The sequence below is a fragment of the Carcharhinus amblyrhynchos genome, chromosome 10 (genome assembly GCF_965287045.1).
Source record: "Carcharhinus amblyrhynchos chromosome 10, sCarAmb.v2.hapA, whole genome shotgun sequence".
NCBI classification, from domain to species: domain Eukaryota; kingdom Metazoa; phylum Chordata; class Chondrichthyes; order Carcharhiniformes; family Carcharhinidae; genus Carcharhinus; species Carcharhinus amblyrhynchos.
Window position 1 is genome coordinate 88683501 of NC_137333.1, and position 16173 is coordinate 88699673.

At 40.7% G+C, this 16173-nt stretch overlaps 1 protein-coding gene across 2 annotated transcripts in view; it reads left to right on the forward strand.

Annotated features, from left to right (window-relative positions):
* The window catches only part of mrpl48 (mitochondrial ribosomal protein L48), a 42090-nt gene that overhangs the window by 19138 nt on the left and 6779 nt on the right, over positions 1–16173 (forward strand). For both annotated transcript variants that reach the window (XM_080197956.1, XM_080197958.1), the window contains exons 5-7: positions 1839–2008; positions 2737–2839; positions 10285–10374. In XM_080197956.1, coding sequence (XP_080054082.1) covers positions 1839–2008; positions 2737–2839; positions 10285–10374 — 363 coding nt within the window. The remainder of the gene's footprint in view (positions 1–1838; positions 2009–2736; positions 2840–10284; positions 10375–16173) is intronic.

Genomic DNA, 16173 nt, shown 5'->3' on the forward strand with positions numbered 1-16173 from the left:
TTATAAACAGTTGTGCTGTAAACTTGCATTTACTTTTACTTGTACGATGAAAATGAATTTGCAGCAGAAGAATAACTGATCAGCCTACAAGCTTCCCTACAATTCAGTAAATATCACGGATGAATGGAAGTGATTTGCACAGGTAGAAGTGTTTGGTGTGCTCGGCAGAGAGAAGAGACTGCTTGGCTTTACAAACTACCAGAGCCAAATAGAGGAGGGAGATGTGGTCTCTAACTGAAGAGAAGCATCCTGCAGCTGTCTCAGAATTTCTGGAGATTTGTCTTGGTGTGGCCATAGGGGGAGAGTCTTGATATTGGTAATAGTTTCCAGAAAGTATCTTAAATCTAAGGGAAGCACCCTTAGATCACTTGAAATTACAGCTTGGCAAATCAGGGAAATGCAAATCTATTGGAAGCAATTATGAATTGCTTGTTATAAGGACTTTCTGTGGAGAAAGTGCAATGTGTAATAAGTGTAAAAGAGTAGTGTTCCTTTTCGTAATGCAAAGTATAAATTGTTTACAAAAAGAAAATAGGGTGTATGTAATAAAGCTTTGAGTCATTTGTTGTAGTAAAAGTTTTAAAACATAAAATCTTGTTGTGTCATCCTTTTCAACTAATAACTGTTAGTTCCAAGTTTACTTTAAATGTTATCAGTTTCTACAGAGATTGTAACAATTTATGTGCCAGTCAAATATAGCTATAAAGAATTTCAGGTTCAAAGCAGTTACCATTTTGTTTCTCTTCTTGGATTGTTGCTTGTTATTCACAATATAGGTCTCCCAAAAGACATAATAATTATTAGTGTTGCTAGCAACCTTTGTCTTCTTCAGTAGCAGCCTGGCTGTGATCATATAGTTATACCGATACCCCGGCTGCCATAGTCAAGCCATTGCAAGCCACGTCAAGAACTTGCATTTGTATAGTACCTTTTAATGTTGCAACATTGAAGATCATTGTGACCTAAAATCCTTGACAAGAATTTGCAACACTTAGACTTCTTAGTTCAGTTGACCATTTGAACACAGTCCTATAACTTTCCCTATTCAGCAGTCGTCTAATGCACAGAGGAACCCACTAATGTCCTTGAGAGAATAAGCTCAGAGAAGTGGTAAGGCTATGGAATGCATTAGCCTGGGTTAGTGACTGAAGCAGCGAGTGTGTCTTTTTTTTAGTCCTTTTCACACGTTCTGTCCAAATGGACCTGCTTCACTTACCGAACTCCAGAACCTTTAAGTGCAGTTTTATGACCATGAAGATTTTGAGAGGCCCAAGCATACAACAAGAGCATTGTAGGAGCTTAACTAGCTAAAACCGCACAATTAACTAACACAAGGAAGCTACCCATTGTTTAACCAGCTAGGGCCGCCTTACCTTGGCTTGCAGGACTGTGTAGGAAAACCTGTAGTTCCCTGTGAAAGATTTAATTAATCTTCTGACCATTCAGTCACACCCATGTCCTGCAATATTGTGGAGCTAATGAAATCAGAGGTTTAGACCCAATCTTCTGTGGCAGTGTGCTCCCACCCCCATAGTGATGTAGTTTACCCAGCTGTGCAAGAAACATTGTTACTAGATTGTAATTAGACCACTGACAAGTGTGAATTTGAGCCCTCAGCAGGTACCAAGAACTTCTGACAAGTGGCACAGTTACCAGCACAGTTCCTTATAAACTGTGATAGCCTATTTTCGCCATCCCCCTGATAAACAGTATGGAGATGCACACAAGGTTCAGAACATCGCTCTGCATGCAATCACAGGAGGCTATTGTGAATCTAACGACCTTTAAATTTTAGCGTAAATTACATGAAGATTTCAGCCAGTTAATTTTTCCAACAGCCACGGAAGAAAAGAGAGAGGCTGCAGATGAAGCAGCTGAAGCCTGGCACTGACACAGAATACGGTGTCCTAAATATCCAACTTACCGGCTATGACATGACGCTTGTAGAACACTACAGTCAGTATGTCCACCGGCTCTGCAATCAACTGAAGATCAAAGTGGAGGAAAGGTAGAAATCAATGCTAAACAAATCACCAGTTTGCAGTCAGCCAGCCAAAACAATTTGCATTTATGTGGCTTTTAACAGAGATAAATGTACAGAAGTAATTCAGAGAAATGATTGAATTTAATTGATTTATTATTGTATTGGGATACAGTGAAAAGTATTGTTTCTTACGAGCTATGCAGACAAAACATACCATTCATAGAATACATGGTGGGGGAGGAAAGGAGAGGGTGCGGAATGTAGTATTGCAATTACAAATGTGGTCAAAAAAGTAGAGATTTGGAGGGGCGAGCAAAAGAAATCAAAGGCCTTTTTGATTTTAAAGAAAGTCTTCCAGGAGAGGAGAGAGTAGGTTTAGGACCTCAAAGGTTGAGCACGTTGGTGGCTGCAGAAGGACTGTGGCAAAGGGTAGGTCTTAGACTCAGCATCTGTAAGTCTGATACTATAATTGTAAGTGAATTGGGAGAAGGTCATGGAGCTGTCGGGTAAGGGTTAAAAGATTCTCCTTTTTAGCCTCATTAAAAATGAAACAGTAACACCCCCCTCCCCCAACCCTTGTTCCCGAAACAAAACCGCAGACGTTTCATAAATGTCTTTGTTCACTCTGTCCCTTTCTTCTCAAAAAACAGAGATATTAATATTTAATCTTTGTTCTTTATTCTAATATTATTGTGAATGTTCAGTGCTGTTGAAATGATAAAATATATAAAAGTGTTTTTGCTTTTTCACAGCTATGCAATGCCGACTAAATCCACTGAGATCTCAGTGTTGCAGGAACAGGGCACAAAAATGAATGTGGAAGGTGTTATTCAATCTCATGAGAGAATTGTACAGGTATTGTGTGATTTCTCCACTTAAAATATTTCTCATTTTACCCATTTAAAATTCCTCCAATGTGATGCATTTTTCATTAGCCCGCAAGGTGGAAGTGAATTTTGCTCCCAGACTGTGTGATAGCCACTCCCAAACAGTGGATTTGCAGTAATAGGCCTGGATAATCTGTGTTTTTTAAACCTCTTCCTGTGGGAATGTGGTTTATCCAGTATTGCTTCAGTCAGGAATACACATCAGAAACATTAAGCATTAATTTGTATTAAGCCACTCACTGACACAAGTTGTGTCCTCGTGCTGCTGTTTACTTAATTTTAACAAGAACTTTCAAAGTAATTGGTGTCATCATACGTGGCACCGGGAGAGTTAAGACCTAAATTGGTTCCAAATGCAAATTTTACTTTATTTTTTAAATGGAGGTTGCTAGATGCAGAGCGATGTCATTAGAAGAACAACCCTTCCTTTTTATAACTCAGTTCACAGTCAGGTCAGTTATTGCAGCTTTTGGCAGTCTGGGAACAAAGAAGAGTAAGTCTGCCTATTGTGATGACCTTGATAGAGACCAATAACTTTTAAAGACAAAATTCAAAAGTCCCAGTTATTTGAACAAGAATCAAGATACAAGATCTCACTATTTAAAAACAGTAGAATTGTTTTTGCAATACAAGAGTCAACAAAGCAAACAGTAAATGCTATAGCTGGAATTTTACTGTCCCACCTGCCACAGGAATCAGAGCAGGTGAGGGGCAGAGCATCCCGTTGACCTCTGGTGGGATTTTATAGTTTCATGTTGAGCGAGATCGTAAAGTCCTGCCCGTATATCCCATTCTCAAACATCTGGAGCTGACATGAGTTAAACGTGAAAATCGTGATCTAATTTAAAATATAAATTTATAAACTTAAATGGCAGATTCAATTAAGACAAATCTTAACGATTGGCTCCACGGGCCACTCAAATTTCAGTGATGACAGTGGGTCACAGAGTTCATGAAACTCTGTTTTCCACACGAGGAATCTCAGCTGCTCTCCTCTTCTTCTTGGAGCTAGTCTGATCCTCAACTGACGGCAGTGCCGTTTGCTGACGACATCACTGTAGTGGGTCAGACCCCAAACAATGACGAGACAGAGTACAGGAATAAGATAGAGAATTGGTGAACTGGTGTGGCGACAATAATCTCTCCCCAATGTCAACAAAATGAAGGAGATTGTCATCAACTTCAGGAAACGTAGTGGAGGACATGCCCCTGTCTACATGAACAAGGACAAAATAGAGATGATTGAAAGCTTCAAGTTTTTAGATATCCAGATCCTCAACAACCTGTCCTGATCTCCCCCAAACCCACATTATAATTAAGAAAGCCCACCAACACCTCTACTTTCTCAGAAGATAAAGGAAATTTGGCATGTCTATATGACTCTCACCAACTTCCACAGATGCACCATAGAAAGCCTGCTTTTTGGTTGTATCACAGCTTGGTATGGGCTCCTGCTCTGCTCAAGACTGCAAGAAACTACAAAAGGTTGTGAATGTAGCCCAATCTATCACGCAAACCAGTCTTCCATCTATTGACTCTGTCTATACTTCCCGCTGCCTCAGCAAAGCAGCCAGCATAATTAAAGATCCCTACACCGTGGGCATTCTCTCTTCTATCTTCTGTCAAGAAAGAGATACAGAAGTCTGAGATCACGTACCAACTGACTCAAGAACAGCTTCTTCCCTGCTGCCATCAGGTTTTTGAACGGACTTACCTTGCATTAAGTTGATCTTTTTCTACACTCTAGCTATGACTATAAACACTACATTCTGCACTCTGTCGTTTCCTTCTCTATGAATGGTATGCTTTGTCTCTATAGCGTGCAAGAAACAATACTTTCACTGTATACTAATGCATGTGACAATAATAAATCAAATCAAAATCAACCTGCCTGAGTTCCATGGGCACAGTCTTCACCACAAATGGCACATGTTTGCAGAAAATGCTCAGCTCTGGGTGGCACAGATCCATCATGTTATCTTCAAGTAACAGAAACAACTGCAGCAACTTATTCTCAGCTTCTGGATCAAGTGCTTCCTCTTGAATCTTCTACAGCTTCTCTCTGGTGCTCCAGTGAACTCAACAACTACTACTGTACAGTTTGGAGTAATCTGCGTCCTTTTATATCTTCCAGCAAGGTTTGATTTCCCAAACTCTTGATTAGGGAAAGCATCATGGCCGTACTGAGAGGGGATATATCTGCAGGTTCGGTCACTGAGTCTATATGGATAGAACTGAGAAATAAGAAGGGGGAAATCACTTTGATAAGGTTGTACTATAGGCCCACTAATAGTTGGTGGGAAACTGATGAGCAAACATGTAAGAAAATTACAGAAAGCTCCAAGAAAAATAGGGTAGTAGCAGTCGGAGATTTGAACTTTCCCAACGTTGACTGGGACAGCCATACTATTAGAGGGTTAGACGGAGAGAAATTTGAGTATATTCAGGAGGAATTTCTCATTCAGTATGTGGATGGCCTGACTAGAGAGGGGGCAAAACTTGACCTTCTCTTGGGAAATAAGGAAGGTGACAGAAGTGTTAGTGAGGGATAATTTTGGGACCAGTGACCATAATTCCATTGGTTTTAAAATAGTTATGGAGAATGATAAGTCTGGCCCAAAAGTTAAAATTCTAAATTAGGGCAAGGCCAATTTTGATGATATCGATTTTAATGATGTAATTGGGGGAGCCTGTGGGAAGACACAGGGACGTATGGTAAGTGGCACACTTTCAAAAGTGTGTTAACCAGTGTTCAGGGTAAACACATTCCTCTTAGAATGAAGGGCAAGGCTAGCAGAAGTAGGGAACCCTGGATGACTCGAGATATTGAGGCCCTGGTCAAGAAGAAGAAAGAGGCACATGACATGCATAGGCAGTTGGGATCAAGTGAATCCCTTTAAGAGTATAGAGGGTGTAGGAGTAGAGTTAAGAGAGAAATCAGGAGGACAAAAAGAGGACACGAGATTGTTTTGCAGATTAGGCAAAGGAGAACCCAAAGAGCTTCTACAAATACATAAAGAGGAAAAGAGTAACAAGGAAGAGAGTTGGGCCTCTTAAGGATCAACAAGAGATGGTGAGGTCCTAAATGAATATTTCTCATCGGTATCTACTGTTGAGAAAAGCATTGATGTTAGGGAACTTGGAGAAATAAATAGTGATGGCTTGAAGAGTGTACATATTACAGAGAAGGAGGTGCTGGAAGTTTTAAAGTGCATCAAGGTAGATAAATCCCTGGGACCTGATTAAATGTATCCCAGGACATTGTGGGAGGGTAGGGAGGAAATTGCGGGTCCCCTAGCTGAGATATTTGAATCATCGATAGTCACGGGTGAAGTGCTTAAAGATTGAAGAGTGGCAAATGTTGTGCCTTTGTTTAAAAAGGGCTGCAGGGAAAAGCCTGGGAATTATAGACCAGTGAGCCTCACATCTGTGGTGGGTAAGTTGTTGGAAGGTATTTTGAGAGACAGGATCTACAGGCATTTAGAGACGCGAGGACTGCTTAGGGACAGTCAGCATAGCTTTGTGAGTGGAAAATCATGTCTCACAAATTTGATTGAGTTTTTTGAAGGGGTAACCAAGAAGGTAGGTGAGGGCAGCGCAGTTGATGTTGTCTACATGGACATTAGCAAGGCTTTTGACAAGGTACCGCATGGTAGGTTGTTACATAAGGTTAAATTTCACGGGATCCAGGGTGAGGTATCTAAATGGATACAAAAGTGGCTTCTTGACAGAAGCCATAGGATGGTTGTAGAAAGTTGTTTTTCAAACTGGAGACCTGAGACCAGCAGTGTGCTTCCAAGATCAGTGCTAGGTCCACTGTTATTTGTCATTTATATTAATGATTTGGATGAGAATATAGGAGGCATGGTTAGTAAGTTTGCAGATGATACCAAGATAGTGGCATAGTGGACAGTGAAGAAAGTTATCTCCAATTGCAACGGGATCTTGATCAATTGGGCCAGTGGGCTGACAAATGGCAGATGGAGTTTAATTTAGACATATGCGAGGTGATGCATTTTGGTAGATTGAACCAGGGTGGGACTTATTCAGTTAGTGGTAGGGCGTTAGGGAGAGTCACAGAACAAAGATATCTAGGAGTACATGTTCATAGCTCCTTGAAAGTGGAGTCAGTGGTGGACAGAGTGATGAAGAAGGCATTCAATGTGCTTGGTTTCATCGGTCAGAACATTAAATACAGGAGTTGGGACATCTTGTTGAAGCTGTACAAGACATTGGTACGGCCACACTTGGAATACTGTGTGCAATTCTGGTCACCCTATTGTAAAACGATATTATTAAACTAGAAAGAGTGCAGAAAAGATTTACTAGGATGCCACTGGGACTTGATGAATTGAGTTATGAGGAGAGACTGGATTATCTGGGACTTTTTTCTCTGGAGCATAGGAGGCTGATGGGTGACCTTACAGAGGTCTATAAAATAATGAGGGGCACAGATCAGCTGGATAGTCAATATCTTTTTCCAAAGATAGGGGAGTCTAAAACTAGAGGGCATAGCTTTAAGGTGAGAGGTACAAAAGTGTCCAGAGGGGCAATTTTTTCACAGAGGGTGGTGAGTGTCTGGAACAAGCTGCCAGAGGTGGTGGTAGAGGCGGGTACAATTTTGTTTTTTAAGAAGCATTTAGATAGTTACATGGCTGTGATGGGTATAGAGTGATATGGGCCAAATGCAGGCGATTGGGATTAGCTTAGGGGTTTATAGAAAAGGGTGGCATGGACAAGTTGGGCCAAAGGGCCTGTTTCCATGCTGTAAACCTCTATGACTCTATGTCTATGAATTCAGTTTGCTTTTGACTTCCTTCAAGTTTGAGAAGTTCAATTTCATTTCTGTATTCATCTTTTCTGCTTTTCTTTCAAATTTAATAATATAGATTCCTTCACTAACAACTGAAAGTCTACATGGCTTTCCCACTCTGCTCTATGCAGCAGACTTGCACTGCGTACTGCCAGTGTAATATGCTATTCAAAAAGGAAGGGAGGCAAAAAGGGGGTAACTGTAGGCCAATTAGCCTAATGTCTATTGTTGGAAAAATGGTGGCATCAATTATGAAAAAAGTCATAGCAGCACATTTGGAAAATAATCTAATCAGGCGGCGTCAGCTTGGCTTCATGAAAGGGAAATCATATTTGTCTGATTTATTTGAGTTTTTTGAGGAAGTCTCAACCAGAGTGGACCGAGGGGAACCAGCAGATATGTTGTATTTTGACTTCCAAAAGGCGTTCGACAAGGTACATCACAAAAAAGGTTAAGTCGTAAGATAAAGTGTATTGGCATGGGTAGCGAATTGGCTAATGACCAGGAAATAGCAAGTGAGGATAAAGGGTTCTTTTTCAAGATGGCATCCAGTGGGGTTCCACAGGGATCAGTGCTGGGACCACAATGTTTACAATATACATTAATGACTTGGAGGAAGGAAGTGAATATACTGCAGCCAAATTTGCAGATGACACAAAAATAGGTGGAATGCAAGTTGCAAGAGGGATACTAAAAACCTATAAAGAAATTTTGATAGATTAAGTAAGTGGGCAAAAAGTTGGCAAATGGAGTATAATGTGAAAAAATGTGAAGTTGTTCAGTTTGGAAGGAAGAACAAAAGAACGGAATACTATTTAGAAAGCTGCAACATAGAGGGACTTGTGGTTACTGTACATGAAACACAGAAACTAGCCGACAATGTAGCAGCTTATCAGGAAGGCTAGTGGAATGTTGGCCCTTTTTTCAAGGGGCTGGAGTAAAAGAGTTGGGAAGTCTTGCTGCAACTATACAAGGTACTGATGAGACCACATCTGGAGTACTGAGAGGAACTTTGGTCCCCTTATTTAAGGAAAGATATTTCATTGGAGACGGTTCGAAAAAAGTTCACTAGGATGATCTCCGGTATAGAGGGATTGTCATAAGAGGAAAGGTTAAACAGGTTGGACTCTATTCATTGAAATTTAGAAGAATGAGAGACGAACTCATTGAAACATAGGAGATTCTTAAGGGGGTTGACAGGCTAAATGCTAAGAGGATGTTTCTCCTATTGGGAGTATAGAACCAGGGGGCATAGTCTCAGAATAAAGTGGTGCCAATTTAAGACTGAGGTGAGGATGAATTTCCTCTCTCACAGGGTTGTGAATCTTTGGAACTCCTTGCCACAGAGTGGGGGCAGAGTCCTGGTGTATATTTGAGACTGAGATAAATAGGTTTTTGATCAGTACGGGAATCAAGGGTTATGAGGAAAGGGCAGGAAAGTGGATGTGAGGAATGTTGGATAAACCATGATCCTGTTGAATGGCAGAATAAGTTCGAGGGACTGAATGGCCTACTCCTGTTCCTATTTCCTATGGTCTTATGCCAAGAAGCTGAATCACTTTTACCTGAGCTATCTTTGGAAGATCCTGAAAATCAGATGGCAGAACAAATATGAGACACTGAGGTGCTCACCTGAGCTGGAATGCCAAGCGTGCACACCACACTGAGACAGTCACAACCGAGTTGGTCACGTAGCCAGAATGCCTGACACTTGCATGCCAAAATTAATCTTCAGCAGAGAGCTTGCTGTTGTCCTGTCACCACAATTAAAGGAAGCGCTACAAGAACAAGGCTTCATTCAGAGTTTTGACATTGACTTCAAGTCCTGGGAAAAGCTCACCTAAGATCGCTGTCTGCCACACAACCAAACAAGAAAATAGTGTGACCGCCTTCAAAAGCAAGCATATATCAAAGGCACAGAAGAAATTTGAACTTATCCCTAACTCAATCGTTTGCTGTACCCTGTACAATGTGAAGCGGATAAGCCTTAGCAGTTACCTACATACCGACCAGAACCCTAACAAACTCTTCAGATGATGAATATGGTCATCTTTACCTCGAAGAACGAACAAGACGTATATGATGAGGTGGACCATTTGGCCTTGTCCATTCAAAATGGCCTCACTATCTCGCACGCCATTTTAGCAACCATTTGTTTCTTAAATGATTCCACAATTTTCATTCCTACTGTCCAATTTTCCCCGCTCCTCCCAGAGGCTTTGGTTAAGTCAGTATTTAAACACAGGAAAGGAGCGAAGTTGCAGTACTTTTCACTGAAGATAGCAGAAAGAGTTGAGCCAAACCTTTAATGACATGATGAGCCTTAACGCTATCAGACAATCTCTCTGGCATTCTGCAAACCAGTGGAATTTATAATACCATGGGGAGCAGTGTGAACAATCTGCGATCAGCAGTGCTCTTTTTATAAATTTTTTAATGTCTACCTTTCATTAATTGAACCAGCACTGGGGAATCCTTCGTGTATAACGGTACCTTGTAGCATGTTGTGCAGTTTGTTTTATAATGTGTATTAAATATTTTTGCAAATGTTAAATAAACTTGTAGAGTATTGACTTTTAAAAAATATCTTATATTTTCAGATTAGTGGTTTGAGTTCACTTCTCGCCCCAATTGTTGTGGAAGTCCTTCAAACTAATCAGCCGGAAGGTATACAGCTGTGCATTAAGGAGGTAAGTGCCAAAGCTGATCATTTTGGAAAACCTCATGGTCCAATTAACCTGCAAGCACAGCTGTTACTTCTTCCTTTTAAATTGTATCTGCAATTTCTGAGAAAAATCAAAAGCAACAGGAGTCTCAGACATTATTCAGTCTAATCAGTACCATTTCCCTTCAGAACGACACAGTTACACAGCATTCTGCCTTACTGACCCATGCCAGTTTTTATACTCCATACAAACTTCCTCCCACTTGAATGATCTCTTGCCACCCTCCCCCCGCACACATATCCCACTATTCCTCGCTTCCTCACGTATCTCGTAATTGTGCTGAACTACTGTTTAAGTACCCAACTGTAATTAAATCTGCCTGTAACCTAGCTTGAGGTTTTAAGTAATTTGATGAACACAACTGGAAATAGTTATACTTGCACGGACCTGTGCAATGGTTCATTGCATTTTGTAGTTCAGGCATACCCAACTTTTTGTTTCCCCCTACCCTATGCTCATGCATTCTGACGGATTCTTGTTCTCTCAGCAGATTGAGATCATCTTGTTTTCCTTTATATTGCTGGTGTTCCCACAAGGTTTTATTTCCTCCCTCCGGCTATTCCTCTGTGAGAGAAATAAACAACCTGCTCCAGGTCTTGGCCGATGGGGTTTTCCACCTGGTTTTTAGCAGTGCAGAAGACTGATCCTGGATGTCAGTTATTCCTCCCTCAGCTGAAGAATCTGACCTCTGCTTGGCACATTCATTTTCTCCTACAACCCCCCTCCCCACTCCTACATTTTAATTGAGAATGTGAGTGCAATTGAGCAGCATGTTCATTTATAGTAGTGAGATGAAGAAATTCGATAACACCCAAATTTTTTGTGCTTCAAGGAACTGAGTGTCAGATTTGGTGTTTCTAGTGTCTGATTTCTATTTATAAAGTGTGGGAAAAGGGAAGAATAACGAAGAAGGAGGAGGAAACATAAACATAAGAACATAAGAAATAGGAGCAGGAGTAGGCCATCTAGCCCTTTGAGCCTGCCCCACCATTCAACAAGATCTGAAGTGGATCAGTTCCACTTTCCCACTTTCTCCCCATAACCCTTAATTCCCTTGTCTATCAGAAACCTATCTACCCGTGACTTAAATATATTTAGTGAGGTAGCCTCCACCACTTCAATGGGCAGAGAATTCCAGAGACCCCCCACCCTTTGAGTGAAGAAGCTCCTCCTCGACTCCGATATAAACTGCACCCGCCCCCCCCTTATTTTGAGGCTGTGCCCTCTAGTTCTGCTATCCTTTCTAAGCGGGAAGAATCTCTCTACCTCTACCCTATCTAGCCTCTTCATTATCTTATATGTCTCTATAAGATCCCCCCTCAGCCTTCTAAACTCCAACGACTACAGACCCAGTCTATTCAATCTCTCCTCATATGCTAACCCCCTCATCTCCGGTATCAGCCTAGTGAACCTTCTCTGCACTCCCTCCAAGACCAATATAGCCTTCCGCAAATGCGGCGACCAAAACTGCACACAGTACTCCAGTTGCGATGGAGTTGCAATAAAGCAATGAAGTCTAAAAGGTGGGAAAGTAAAAGAAATAGGAAGGCAAAATACAAAACTTGACAAAACAGAGATATTAAAAAGGAGGCAATCCAAAAAACGAAATTAGCTTTTTTCATAGAATAGAGTAGAATCCCTACAGTGCAGAAGGAGGCCATTTGGCCCATCGAGCCTACAGCGACAACAATCCCAAGTAGGCCCTATCCCCATAACCCCATGTAGTTACCCTGCTAATCCCCTGGATACTAAGGGACAATTTTAGCATGGCCAATCAACCTAACCTGCACATCTTTGGACTGTAGGTGAAAACTGGGCACCCACAGGAAACCCATGCAGACATGGGAAGAATGTGCAAACTGCACACAGAGTGACCCAAGGCCAGAATTGAACTGGGTCCTTGGCACAGTGGGGCAGCAGTGCTAATCACTGTGCCACCGTGCCACCCTAAGCGGGAGGCCATTGGCCCATCAAGCCTGCACCAACCACAATCCCACCCAGACCCTATCCCTGAAATTCCACATATTTACCCTGTTAATCCCCTGACACTAAGGGGCAACTAAGCGTGGCCAATCCACCTAATTGGCACATCTTTAGACTGTGGGAGGAAACCGGAGCACCCAGAGTAAACCCACGCAGCCATGGGAGAACATGCAGACTCCCCACACACAATGACTGAACCTGGGCCCCTGGCACTGTGAGGCAGCAGTGCTAACCACTGTGCCACCGTGCCGCCTCATTATTATTAGTCACAAGTAGGCTTACATTGACACTTCAATGAAAATCCCCTAGTCCCCTGGATCCACACTCCAGCACCAGTTTGGGTACACCAAGGGAGAATTTAGCATGGCCTATTGAGCAGTGACTCAAGCTGGGAATTGAACCTGATCCCTGGTGCTGTGAGACAGCAGTGCTAACTATTACGTCGCCTCTCATGCCACTACTTAAATAACAGTCATGAAAGTGCTATCAACACTTAGTTTGACATTTGTGTTTACCACAGCTTTCACATTGAATGAATTTCCATTATTAAAGAATAATCAGCAGTGGAAGGCTTTTAACTATCGAGCAGAAGCTATTATTTAATCCAAAGGGAAATTATGTCAGATGACTGACCTGACAGTATAGGAGGTGGTCCCACGGGGATCCTCTAGCTGACATTGATTGACATTTACTTGGGCTTTTACCACACCCGTTGAGATCCTTTCAATACAACTTCTTTTTGTTGTTTGGTCTTAGCAGAAATTAATATTGCTGCTGTTGCTATTTGGAATGTAAGGTAATAAAACAGTATTCAGTTCATTATGCTATTCACGTTCACATATAACTCTTTAAGCTTTTTATTCATTATGATTTTTTATTTTGCCTGTATACGTTTTAAGTGGAGCCTTTATAATTTACTTAACAAATAAATTTGCTGTTAGAAAAGTTGTGGAGTTTAACTCCTGGGTTCAATATAGAGAAATGGAGGCAAAATATCCTCCATTGAAAAATAAATGAAGCCTCCAAAGTATCTTGAATTTGACTGTCTTTCTGGTCTTTCAATGTTAGTAAACATCAAAGTAGAATACTGTTGATAGTTAAAAGATCATTTGGAAATGGGATAACAGAACCTATAAACTGAAAGCAGTGTGTGCAGTGTCGGGCATTGGGAGAGTAGGGATTATGAGGAAATCTTAGGACTGAGTGAGTCTGAAGAACAACCTACTTTGAAATTCTGCTAGAAATTTCCTTACTGATATCAAATAAAGTTTATATTTGAGTAGGCACTGTCTGCCATGGGATATCTATCAGTTCTCCTCAGTAATATCCCTCGCCACTAAAGAGTGTACAGAAACAAGTTCTTGATTTTGAACACAGAAGATTATTGAAACAATATATATTTTTAAGTTATGTAAAAGTTTATTAAAGAACTAAACATGCAATCCACATTTGATGGGAAAGTAAATCGCAATAGTTTTAGGAAAATAAAGTATAATCTTGTTATTAATGAATAATCCAAGTTTTGAGTATAAATGTTTCTTACAATAAGATATCCAAGATATCCAACATTTAACGTAGCATTAATTTTAAATTCCCAAGTAGAAAGATACAGAGTTCAGCGAGAAACCTCTATCCCAATTAAGTGGAGAAATTGGGGCAGCACGGTGGCACAGTGGTTAGCACTGCTGCCTCTCAGCACCAGGGACCTGGGTTCGATTCCCAGCTTGGGTCACTGGCTGCACATTCTCCCCATGTCTGCATGTGTTTCCTCCGGGTGCTCCAGTTTCCTCCCACAGTTCAATACTCGTACTGATTAGGTGCATTGGCCATGCTAAATTCTCCCTCTGTGTATCTGAAAGTGCAAATAGGGGATATGCTTAGTAACTACATTGCAGTGTTAATGTAAGCCTACTTGTGACACTGATAAATAACTTTATCACTACACTACAGTATCAGTACCATTATTATGAGAAACACTGGAGTGAATCTAAAAATCGACCGTATGATTCCAATGTTAATACTGTTTGTAAGCTGGATAATTAATCTTCTTGATATATGGGGTGTTACCTCTTGACAATAGATTCATTCCTAACTATTACTCAAATAAGACTGCATAAGTGTCAATTTCTAGTTAAAAACTAAATTATTTAATTTAAAAGGAAATGCTGACCCTTCAGGAAGCTGTGAACACACCTATTGGTTGGCATCCTTCGAGCTTCATAGGATGCTGAGGGATGCAAATTGTGATGACATCCTTGCCACATAGTTGTGTTTTAGGATAAGAACTCAATTTCCTGGATTCAGAAAATTAGAGGCATCTGTAGAAAACCAGGTTATCCCTTTGTGCATTGTGGTAACTTAGAATGACTAGTTACAAAATCTGCATTATCTGTGTCTTACTGAGGTGATATATACATGATTTTCAGGAGCTTGTTCCTGTTTCTCAGTAACTGATGAGTTAGGGGATGAGAACAATATGCCATAGAACGTTGGTGGCCTTGAGCGGGTAATTATGTCCAGAAATGTTTATGAAGGTCTACTTATAATTTTCAAATGCTCATTTCATCAAAAAAAACACATTTAGTCTCGTAACTCCTTATTATAGCTGGATTCTGTCACACTCTTAACCAGATCGAATCTGTTTCACGTTCCAAGACCACCAAAATCCCACTTGAGTGGAGGCAGCTGATGATTTAGATGGCCAGCTGCCTTTCTGCAAAACACATGCGAAACATGCTCAACCCCCATTCCCGCCCCTGCAAAACTGGGAACACAATGTTTGGGAGCAGGACTTAGGATTTTTGACCACTTCTGCTGATTTCGCCACAACAGAGAGCCTCTTTTGCATTCTATTCTTCCAGAAATGAATCCCAGTACTTTACTTTCGTTATGGCCTTCTCAACTTGCTATATTATTGACTTATTTATCTGTATCCCCAAATCTCTCTGCTCCTCTTCCCCATTTAGTTCCTTATCTTTCAAGGAAAAGTGGTTTCCGCATTCTTTCTACTAACCATCTCACACTTCACTATATTGAATTTCATTTTCCAATTAACTATTCATGCGGCAAGCCTGCTTGTGTATCCTGTATTTTGCCACAATCCTCTACATTTATTAGCTGTATCCTGAAGTCAGTGTAATCTGCAAATTTTGACATTATTCCTCCAATTCCTTAATTCTGATCATTACGTATGTGGTAAACAACAGTGCTCCTGGCATGGATCCCCTTTTTTGCCTGCCTGTGATACCTCCCACCCATTTCCTTCAATCCATTTTATCAACTTGTTCTGACCAATGTCATAACTCCCTTACTTGTCACTATACAAAGGCCTTCTGAAAATTTACCTGAGGAAGGAGCAGTGCTCCGAAAGCTTGTGATTTCAGATAAACCTGTTGGATTATAACCTGGTTTTGTGTGACCTCTCATCCTGAAAGTTCATGTATACCACATCCATTACTTTGCCCTTATCAACCCTTGCTGTTATTTTTACAGTATAATTAATCATTTGCAGATTAATTATTCTATTTTTCACCAGGAGAGAATTGGAATTATCCTTGTTAGCATCTAAATTATTCTAATTTTGCAGAATTGTTGCAATCATTAGAGGAAATAGTCCTTCCTTTAGTCTGAGTTGGGTTCAAATTTGGGTCACATATGTAAAAGCACAGCTTGTGTACTACAGTAGTTATCAGGGAAGATTATAGTTTAGGTTGTTACAGGCATAAATTTAAAATGAGAATTTGCTGTTTAAAAATTCAATGTTAGAGGTGTATTTCAAGC